At 35.4% G+C, this 12,220-nt stretch overlaps 1 protein-coding gene across 1 annotated transcript in view; it reads right to left on the bottom strand.

The window, feature by feature from the left end:
* Positions 1-635: 635 nt before the first annotated feature.
* Positions 636-12,220, bottom strand: part of LOC145693432 (uncharacterized) — a 54,675-nt gene continuing 43,090 nt past the window's right edge. Inside the window, exon 2 of the mRNA XM_081769425.1 lies at positions 636-11,506. Within this exon, the coding sequence (XP_081625551.1) occupies positions 10,204-11,506 (1,303 nt within the window). The 3' untranslated portion in view covers positions 636-10,203. The remainder of the gene's footprint in view (positions 11,507-12,220) is intronic.

Raw genomic sequence — 12,220 nt, 5'->3', positions numbered from 1 at the left:
ACTAGGGTTACTGCCGCCGGGTCTGGCTCCGGCTCTGGTCCATATTCGCCGGGTCTGGCTCCTAGCGCTTATGCTTTATTCGACACAATGAAATAGGGCAGAGAGGTAAAACGCATTTGTCTGCCAGTGGCAGAGAGATAACCTCAAAGAATGGTTTGCTACACAAATAAAGAAGCATCCAGAACGATGGCAAAGGTGCATAAACATTGTCGGGGAATACCTCTCAAATAAACTGTAAACGTTTGTTCAATACATTAAGAGGAAACGTTATAGAATATAGAACCATGTTCAGAAAACAAAAGTATAGTCGAGGAAATCAGTGGGAGGAATCTTACGAACAAATGGAAAAGTTTCAAATGTTAAGTATAGTAACTGTTTATACTCGGGAACCCTGACAGTATGCTAAACACTTAAGAGACATTAATAAAATAGCTGGAAACGCGAACAGTTAAAGACTTATACAGTTCGCAAATCCTTAGCAGGGATAAAGCTTACTTGTTACTCAATATATTTGTGTGATTCTCCTACGAGATAGAAATGTATATGAAATTACTAAATTGCTAAAAATAAATAAAAAATAATTAAGTGGTATAATAAGAAAAATTAAATGGTTTTAAAATGGCACTGTTACAATAGCCCTCTTCAATGAACGTATTTTATTCTATTTATTGCGTTCCGTATACCAAATACATTTGCAAATATGCTCATTGTTATATAATATGCTAGAAGAGATTAACATAACATACATGTTACGCTTAATTATAATTAATTGATTACAATTTATGAAATTACATTACAAATAATGAATCAAATTAGGTAAAATAATGCTATCTAGACTTATTACTCAAGTTCTTCATGTAAAACCTATTGACAGAATAAAATGCATTATTTAATAGGGATTCTCTTAATACTGCCTTGAACTTTATCCAATTTAGCACTCCAAGATAAGTTAATGGATGAACAGAAGTTTCTTGCACATGTTTTCAGCCTTGTACATGTATATTTTAGCTGTTCTATCATTACTATATATGTTATCATTTTTGAATATTTTCTGATTTTGTTTTATGTACATTATACACTCTCGTGTGTAAAGCGATGGTACAATTAGCTAATTTAATATTGTAAATAGTCTCCACGTAGTTCATAATTTTGTGAGATACTGTAATGTAATCCTATAGCCTAATTTCATATATTATATGAAATTCTACACCGTATTAATATTGTAATTGCATGTTTTGGCGTCTTAGTTATTAATGACCGAATTGCAAAGCACATCATGCTCCATTTCTTTCCACAGTTGATTTATATTATTGTCAAATTTGGAATTCTGTTCTAATAATATACCTAAATCGTAGTTGTGGTATATCTATATAGAATTGTAGTTTCTAGACTTACGTTAGATTCAGTTACTCCTTTGTCATTCGGTAGTTGAAAAACAATATACTTCCCCATGCTGTAGACGTCGGAGGACCACCGATGTGCAATTAGAGATATCTCGCCATATATTGACAGCCCCGCAGCGACGATCCGCAGTGGCCCCACTTCAGTTTTGAAAAAAATTATACCACTAGCGGCCACCCAGGGTCAGACACCAATCTTCGGATTACAAGGCGCTTGCTCTTCCGATTTGGCTACAGAGGCGATGGGGAAAACGTTGCTTGTGGAGTCATAAATCGTTGGATATTTCTACTTGAGCTAATCAGAGTGCTCCTGGAACTGTGTATATTCGACGATAACCCTTTGAGATTAGATAAAATCCGTTCGCCATGTAATTTTATAACAAAATGACGTGCGTCACTTTTACTTCATTTCATGGTTCTCCCATATTCACTTTCAAATTCATCTCAAGATTTTGCACTTCATGATGTAGAGGCAGGGGTTATTCTTGACCCCCGTAGCTCACTTTAGGAACAACTTTTCAGGAAAATATATAACAATAACCGCATGCACGTGACTGGCGATAGTTTCTGTTGGTCCTTTCGCGATTCTCCGCGACGAATAGAAGAAGCGGGGACCAAAATGAAGTACTCGCTGCTACGCGATGGAACATCAATATTCCGACTCTAGATATCTCCTTCGACTCAACGAAACCCTGAGGCCAGTGGAACTCTAGCGGCAGTCGTTCGATGCGTCGCTATATCGACGATCGACATTTACCGGCAAGGGGGTCCACTAGGTGTTGGCGACGTTTACGGCATAGTTTAGTTTCTATCTCATTCAGCATAAGACAGTTATCTTCAAACCACTCTTGGAAATAGTTTATAGCTCTGTTCAGCTTTTCTTGTAATGTATTTACGTGTTTTCGAGTTATAAATAAAATGTCATCTGCACACTGTGACAAATGGACCGTCTATTCGGAATGTGCAAGGTACACAGTAAGATAAGCAATGGTCGTAATACAGTTCCATGTGGGACTCGATTTTATTTCTTCTAACCTCATTTATACTAATTTATATTGCGTTCATCACAATGAGAAATGTCCACAGCTTGGTAGCTTTACTTTATTACTATTTCTTATTACTCCTATTTTATTAACAACTTGAATTATTCACCATCTAATTTTACCAAACTTGCTCTCTACTTCCGAGCCCATGTAACACTAATTATCAAGAAATTTCTAGTAAAAAATCTAAATAACTCAACTTAAATGAACACTATTATATTAGCAATCTATATATTTGCTGTTCTAATTCTAGTTGTAAGAATCACCTACTTATATCTGGGGCTCGTTCGACCTTCCGAAATGTATGTCGAAACATATCTGATTACATTATCCTTTACTTAAAATTGCAAATAATTCATTGGTAGATCTCCAGCCCCTACCATAATGAAACTTTGGGTCCTTTGTTGGTCTATGCTTCGTCATTCAAATTACTACAGGCTTACTTTAAAAATAAAACACTACGTTTCAAGAATTAAATAGCATTGAAAAAAGTAATTCACATGTTTAGAGATGTTAAGTTCGGATGATTACTTCGCACATTGCGAGACAACGGTGCAACCTCTTCTCTTTGTCTTTATCTTCATGTTGGTCGTACTGTGATTACTGATTTAGGAGGAATTTTCGTGTTTCATTTTGGCTTTAAATGTAGTTATTGTGCTTGCACGAATGGGTTTTGTACTGTCCATTTGATTTAATGATGAGTGGATTCCTTTTTGACAAGTTCTGGCAATCGTGCATCATGATCAGAAAAATTTAGAACTATTTCCACGGATAAATTTATGCTGCTCTTCTACGGATTGGGAATATAAACCAGATTCCAAATTACGTGTTACTTCTAGTGAGAAGGTTCTCAGTGTGTCGGTCGATGAAAAAAAAAAAAAAAAAAAGTAGAGCAAGATGAATAATCAAAAAATGAACAACAATGGGAAATAAAATTTTAGTTGAGTAAAATGAAAGACATTCATAAGTTTACAAAGAGAGAAAGGGAAGCGTATTTTTTTCTCCTGGATCACTAAATTAACATTCACGAATCTGTCGCAATAAAGTTAGTTTTGTCTAAATTGGTTGTACAGGAGAAAGCTGCAAACACAAGGATTTAATAAGAGAACTAATGTCCTTCATGTAACGTTATATTTTCGATAGAGAAACATTATCAAAAGATGCCAGTTATATTGCCTTATTCTAGTTGCTCTAGCAATACTAGAAAATAAAAAAAGAAACGAAACAAATAACACAGTATGCGTATATAGAATAAGAAATATAGAAGCACGAACTACGTACTATATATATACGGTTAATAATTATTAAGCTTTCTGCAGCAGATAGGTCGTTCAGCAAGGATCCATTTCTCTCAACAGAAAGGTCTGTGTGGAGACAATGTGGAAGTTCTAATTCTTTACAGGAATAGAATATGCGAAAAGTAACTAACTAAATTTTCCACCATTTGCAACAAGTATTATAAAACATGCATAGTACTCCGAAAAATGTTTTTACGGACCCTGCTATTCTCATATTTCTTGATTTCTATTTCATATTTTCTTCATCAAATGACCACAGAAATGAACTTTTCAGTGTAGAAGTTTACAACTTCATTGCGTTGGTACATTCGCACCGGTAAACAAACCTGACTTCTTAGAAAAATTCATACCATCCTATTACTATTAAAAAAATCTCAATCTATATGTCTCTCTTCAGTGACTCAATATCTAGATTTCTAAACACGATTTCATCCTGAGACCACTAGAGCACTTGTGGCTAATATGGGTTTTCACATTTTGATATTTTGTATTTTAAGTCGCCAACCAAGATGTTTTCACTACACCTATGTGTACACTCTTGACTAGTTTGAAGTTTCTTATTTGTGTGATCTTCCAAATGAGTATTACGAAAATATATTCCAATACTTCCACTAAGACAATCCGTTTCTCTATATTTAAATAAATGGTTTACCAACATAAAGTTTTATTGTATTTTTCAAATATGATGTATCCTTACCTGTTTAGATTATATGATTTCTGTAGCTTAATACTAACGAAGTCCCTTCCAACAGTACTGATAAGTAAAACTTTTGTAGTTTAATTTTTCTAATAAGTGCCTTCTCACACGAGGCATTTGAATAAATTTACGTGTATGTCACAAGCAAACACTTTCATAACTTACGACTGTATATGTGCACCTAATTTCGTCTTTTAGATGTCAAACTTAAAGGAAATATGCATTGAGTGCAGAGGTCGTGAAATTTGGTATACACCTTAAACGTTTTCCATAATTATGAGAAGTACGATCTTTCTAATTTAATAAATTAATACGTGCAAATCCAGACATGATCATCCTTTCGTCCCGATCTGTATCTGTCCTGAAGTGCATGTCTGTCCTGTGGCATTTCAGATTGGTATTGGACAGCGATTGTTCAAATGACCTTGATTTACTTCTGTTTTCATTCTCCAATCAGATTGTTGTTCATTTTATCTTAAAATTTACGTATAATTTGAAATGAAGTTCTGACAACAGCACTCATTCACCGGGCTGCGAAATAAAACATTTTTTTCCAAGGCAAAAGCTTGAATAAATGATTTGACTTAATTTAGGTGTACGAATTTCAAATATCGAAACGGTTTTTCCCTAACATGTACAGTTTTTCGCTATTTGCAATCGAAACTTCTTATATTGTAATTTCGACAGAAAAGAACATAGTGAAGAATATATATAATTTGAATGGGACATGATCAAATTGCAACGAATATACAAAAAAACTCGACTTAATGTAACATATCCATCGCTAGAATGTACGGATCCCACTGCAAGAACATTATATTTTTGCGATTGTGTTTGTGACTTAGGTTATCTCGCACTAGACAGCAACAGTACTCTGACATCATGGAGACGTCCAACCGCCCCTGATATATTTGATCTATTTCTTTAATGTCTTGACAGAACCGCTCACCCTGTTCGTCGCTGAATGCTCCTGAATTTGCAGGAAAATAGTCCAGATCACTGTGCAGAAAATGTAATTTTAAGCTCATGTGGCAACTTAATTTCTGAAAGTTGTACTGCATAGTTTCGACAATCTGTTGGTAGTTGTCATCTTTAACATTAACCAGGAATTTGCTGGACACATCCCTGCATGATTCCCATGCCTGAAGCTGTGCTTCGTTCACCCTCGTAGTTCCCATTTAATACATCCTCGTAGTGAATGTAAGATAGCTCATATAGTTCCGAATCTTGGGGCCGTGAAAAACTCCTTCCTTAATTTTGGCATGGGACAGTTGTGGAAATTTCAGGCAGAGGTATCGAAAGCAGGGACTATTTCTATCCAAACTCTTAACGTATTGCCTCATAATTCACAATTTTATATGTAAATGGGACAATAACACATTTTAAGGATCAACTAATGGACGAGTTACATTTTTTTTGCTTCTGACAGGTGCTATTTCCTCCTGGGCCACTTAGAAACCAAGCATTATATATCCTTCTCCCGAGAGTCCCACTCACACAGAAAACACGGGGAATTAATATAACTTGCTTGCTTTCCCAATATGATACCGCACTTTCAAATAGCAGCATAGTAACCATCTGTGTTCCATTTATTTGTTTCTGCAAAACCATAAATAAATTGTGATAGTTTTCACGAAGAGACGTTGAATGGGCGACTGGCACTGAAGCAAGTTTTTTCCCATTGTGCAGAAGAATACCTTTGAGACTTCTTTTACACGAATCAATAAATAGACGCCAGTCTTTTCCTAGGTAAACAATTCCAAGACGACTATTCAAGCCACGGATATCACAGCAAAACACAAGTTGTTCTTCTTGAACAAAAATCCGTCTGAATTCTTCCTTCCGACTTCTTTAACAAATATGAATTTGTCCCAGGAGGTAAAAGGTTTCTCTCTTTTAATCTTGATCCTAAAACTTCACTCTTTCCTTTACTGACGCCTAGGTCACACATCAAATATTTTAAGTCATACTGATTATAAATGCGTTGAGTTTTATCTTCAACATCCGGTTTAAAATTATCATCACCATCCTCCGGACTTGAAGATGAGAAAGACACACTGTCTGGGAACTGTATTGGTGGTTTTGGGACAGGAATATCGGGTCCATGTAGTATGTGGATTATGCCCTATGGAATGCTTCCACACACAATTTGCTTTTTTTTTTTTTTTTTTGTATTGAAACCGGACACTTTACATACACGAAAGTAAGCTGTCTACACGATTTCTATGTTCCCGCAAACAATTGGGATTCCGAAAGGCATTGAAGGCAACAACCTTAGTACCATACGTTTTACATACAACACGAGGTGTGAATTTCTTGTCTTGTTCACCTAATTTTGTTAAAACATGCCAAGTACAAACTTGTTATAAATGAACTATTTCGCTTTTGGCCTTTAATTGTATATTGACCACATATATAACAGAAAGAGTTTGGATTGCTCACACATTTTTGCCTTCGAACATTACTGCCACTTGACATTTTTAACACAAACTCACTCACGGATCGACTTCAATTATAGGTTGTAACTTGTAAATTCAGACGAGATAAAAGTTCCCAGAATCCCCTGTGAGACAAAACAACTTGGCGTATTAATCTTGTCTAGGACTGCATGCACGAACAACGTATGTCACAAAAAAATTGCTTTTGTCGGGAAATCTTCGCATGAGGGTGTTATTAATAATAGTAAAACTAAGGGAAGTTTCGCTAGCTCTTAGAACTATGTTTTGTGGTTTTGCATTGTTAGTTCATAATGTAACTTATGAAGAAAAATATGTCCAAAGCGCCAAAAAATGTAAATCTATTTGTTTGTATATACAAGCGTATGGCTTTACAAATTAGGTTTTTATAACTTTCTTTTTTGTCGATCCTCAGAAGTATGAAGTTACTGAACATTGCTAGATTGTATGCCTCAGGATTTCAGAATATATCGAGGCCTAAAAGTGACTTCTCATATATGAGGTACAACGTATTTCAAAATTCCTTTTGAAACAATGTATTTTTTCAAACTTAACCTACTCCTACACCATTTTCCTCCCTTGTGAGAACTATAGATCTGCTTTGATCAGCTTGAGGACATACTCTATATGTTGTAATTCTTGGATAGTATTAAAATTCTAAATTTTGAGTTTAACTTAGGTTCTCTGAAGCACTATCTGAAACGTGTTTTCAGTAACTCCGATAACAGCCGTGAAAGCTATATTACAGTATGTCTTAGGAGAATCACTATCGACTGAGAGCCTTTTAATAACCCTTACAACTATGGTTATGTATGTGTAAGTATACTACGATGCGAAATTTTACTAGATTTCTTGTTGAACTCCGGACAAGAGGATGGTGTTTTCTGTACGTTACCAAGGGTTCGCGAGAAGACACAAAATTTCTTACCGCACTTCTTGTAAGTACTGCGTTTCCCACTGAGATGTTGAGGTACCGAGTTACAAAGATGAGAACTTTGACTCTCATTGCGTATATGAGTTTTGCTACTTTACAAATATATATTAATATGAATTACAACGTTTAGTTTTGAAGAATTCATGTTGTAAATGCTTGAATAGTGTAAGGTTTTTCAAATTTGAGTGTTGTGGTGTAAACACCGAAAAAGATTCAAGAAGGTGTATAAATAATTCCTTTTATTATATCACGTGTATGAGGTAATTTAGTTTTGTGCACTACTACATCGAACAAATTTTATTTCCGTATAAATAACCTGCCAAAAACCTGATATGAATGAGGTTAGCCCTTTATATATGTATATATGTGCTACTTAAATCCGTTTTCGACTACACTTCTTCCGAAATTCGTCACATTTATATGGCCTCTAAGATGAATGCCTTAAAATATAGACTTCAAAATCTGATTTTAAGAAAATTCAATGACGCACCTCTTGCACGACTATGATATATTACCTGAAATATGACCTTATGTTTTAACTAATTCTTATTTATAATTATTCTCTCTCTCCAGTGTTTTGTTGCATACTATTTGAGTACGTTAACTAGAATTTCTTAAATCCAAATTTCGATTTAATCATCACTCTGTTGATCGAGCGTTTTTTTAATGTATGCTTACATGGTCTTTTAAATGATTTCGAGTATATCCTTTGTAAACACATATAAAATGATTTGTATTTGTCAATATATATCTTAAAAACATATCTGTTTCAACAATATCTTTTCGTGCAGGGATTACAAGTAGGATAATAATTATTTGCAAATCTTAATTTAAATAAAAAAAACTGTTTCGACAATATCTTTTCGTACAGGCCTTACAAGTGGGATAATCATTGTTATTTCCAGATCTTAATATGGGATCTGCGAAATTAATTTTCAAGTGAATCTCTTGAAACACAAGACGTATTACATTTCTGGCCCCTATATTAAGCTATGGCTTTCCCCTTCCCATTTCCGCTTAATCTCAAACGAAAGTGCTAAAAGTTTTGATATTTCCCACATGTGTGCATAACATGTAGAATCTTACATGCGATTTGTGGCTAAATTATTTCCCACACCCTTATGTCTATAATATTTCTGGCCGTGTATGTAACCTAGGGATTGGAAACCGATTTTGGTCGACAAATCCGTTAACCATACTCCAAAAAGGAATTTCTCACAATGTTGTGTTAGCATTTCTATTTCCATGATTCACTAATGCGCAAATATCCAGCCTCTCCCGAAACGTACTATATCTAGGATTTGTATGTGCTACCAAAAATATTGTTACTAAACCCATTTAAACATTCCTCATACATACTATGAAAACTTTAAACTGTGAGCGCTAGCTTGAGTTGCCAAGTTGTTTCAATCTATTTACTTTACCACACTCTGCACAAATATCTGTGTTCTCACCGGTTTCCTTTTCTAAGTTTCGTCAGAAAACTTTTTTTCGAATAAATACTTTCGTGGACTCTTGTCAAGTTTGTGCCAACACGTATTTTGCGAACGGTGAGTTTAGACGAAATTTTTTCCCTACTTCCCGCCTCCATGGTTAATGTGACTTTCCGGAAACTCCACTTGTCATAAATCTTTTCTCCTCACACCCGATGGGATAAAATTTCTGACACTTCTAAGCCAACAAGGTTTTCCTAAAATCGATTATTGAAGAAATTGTTTGCCGCTCTTGCGTTTTAACCTGTTTGTCAAATTCGATCTGCAAAGAGACTCTATTCATACTCTTAGAAGTACAGTCTCTTACCTGTGTGTATTAACATGTCCCTTTAGTCTAAGTTCGTTTCGGAACAAACCATCTCCGAAGCTCTTGGACTAACGAAATTTCTGGCCTGTGTGTAAAATCGAGTACTGTTTAAACTGACTTTTGGGCAACTCGTCCAAACCTCTTAACCCGTATGTTTTTGCTTGTATATATGCATGTGTACTGTCAAACATGATTGTCTTCCCAATTTCTCACATTTATGAGGTTTTGTGCTTGTGTGTTTCAACACGTGTGCTGGTAAATAAGACATGAGCAAATCTATACAGCTCTCATATGTGTGAGGTTTCTCGCCTCTGTGTCTCAATAAGTGAGCTGCCACAAAAGACTTTTCACTGAATCTTCGACAACACTCCTGATACGTAAACCGTTTAACCACCGTGTCTGTTACCAATATTGACTTTCCTACAAATGCGTTTCCACACAAGGATTTGGTTTATTGTGTGTTCGTTAACATATGTCTCCTTAAAGTTTACTTTCGAGTGAATCTTTTATAGACTATGTGTATGTGTACTGCCAAAGTTGACCTTCTTCCAAATTTCCTCCCACATTTTTCACATTTATGAGGTTCTTCTCCTGTGTTTTAACATATGTGCATTCAAATTTGATTTTAAAGAGAATACGGCGCCACACTCCTCACACATATGACGTTTCTCCCCTGTGTGTGTTAACATATGTCTCCCCAAGTATGCCTTTTGAGCGAATCTCTTCCCGCATGTATCACACGTAAGAGATTTGTCAACAGTGTGGGTCAACACGTGTTTTGCCAAATAAGACTTTTGAGCAAATCCCTTACCGCACCTTTCACATGTATGAGGTTCCTCGCCTGCATTTTTTAACATGGGTGATTCCAAATATCTTGCAGCGAATCTTCCACCACAATCTTGGGGTTTCACCCCCTTGTGTGTTAGAATATGTTTTGCCAAACTACCTTTTAAAGCAAATGCTTTCCCACATTCGTCACATGTATGACGTCTTTCGCCTGTATGAGTTAGCATGTGTCGGGGTAAAGATGACTTTTGAGTGAATCTCTTACCACACCTCTCACATGTGTGAGGTTTCTCGCCTGTGTGTATCAACATGTGTGCTGCCAAATAAGACTTTTGAGCAAATCTCTTAGCACACCTCTCACAAGTATGAGGTTTCTCGCCTTTGTGTCTCAACAAGTGTCTTTCCAAACTAGACTTCTGAACGAATTTTCTACCACAATCCAAACACATATGAGGTTTCGTACGTCTGTGTATTACCTTGTGTCTTGCCAAATCTGAACTCTGAGTAAATCTCTTTTCACATTCCTTACATGCATAAGACTTCTCCCCTGTGTGAAGTAACATGTGTTTTGCCAAATAAGACTTCGCTGCGAATCTCCTTCCACATTCATAACAAATATAAGCTTTCTCCCCTGTATGCAGTAACTTATGTTTTGCCAAATAAGACTTCGCTGCGAATCTTTTTCCACATTCATAACAAATATAAGGTTTCTCACCTGTGTGTGTTAAAATGTGTGTTGCTAAATTTGAATTTCTGTCGCACCTCTTTCCACACTCTTCATATGTACAATGTTTCTCGGTTGTGTGCTTTAACATATGAGCTGCCAAATATCTCTTGCCAGCGAACCTCTCGCCGCACTCGTTACACGTACAAGATTTTTCAACGGAACGTGTTGGCTTTTCTCTCAGTAAAAGTGAATTGTGATTAAATCGCTTCCCAAGATCTAGGGAAATATTATGTGTTTTACTACTGTATTCCATATTGTTACTCGATAAAACTTGTCTTGTTGTAGGTGCTACGTTAAGCTCCATATCAGAGTGGTTACACCCAACAGAAGTTGCATTCCCTTGCGTAATAAAAGTGTTTGTTTCACTGTAAACGGAATATTTATGGAGATTTTATAACATAAAAATGAAGGTTACATTACAGATCTTCAACACTCAAAAACGTGCAATTATTTCGTCGAAAAAATATATGTACGGCACTTTTCTTTTAGTGTTTGGCTTGAGTACTAAATTATTTGACAAATGAATAAAATTTGGTATTTTTTTTTTTACATGTCATATCAAACGAATAGAAATACGACTTAATGAACAACATACAACAGTAATAATATGTTATGTGTGACTTCATCTAAACTTCAACAATTCCATGAAAATAACTGTTGCATAATACGTCTTTCTTCCATACATTCATAATTACTCCTGAGGCTTTATTATCCAAAGGAATAATATTATATCTGTAATATGAACTACTATGAGCAAGACAAATGACACGTCTCTTTATTTTGAAGTTTCTTAAAAATATCACAGTTTTCTTTATATGTTCGAAATTTCGGAAGGTTTCCCTAGCAGGACAGATTAATAACAAACCCGTTTTTAATATTTGTGTTAGATATTAGCTTAAAATAAAGAAATTAGAAGCAAAAAATATTAAATCGACAGAAATCTCGAGAATTACCAACTCTGCTAAAGTGGCAAATCTTCAAGAACGCGAGGGAATTCTGCAGTTCAACACAAAGCAGCGACATCTATGTCATTGAGAGAAATGTTGATTAGATCTACAAACCAAACTTTTAACGAAATA

Source organism: Thermobia domestica, chromosome 8 (genome assembly GCF_964235325.1).
Source record: "Thermobia domestica chromosome 8, izTheDome1.hap1.1, whole genome shotgun sequence".
Classification (NCBI taxonomy): Eukaryota; Metazoa; Arthropoda; class Insecta; order Zygentoma; family Lepismatidae; genus Thermobia; species Thermobia domestica.
The sequence above is the reverse complement of the archived record's forward strand: the minus strand, read 5'-3'. Positions and strand labels throughout refer to the sequence as shown.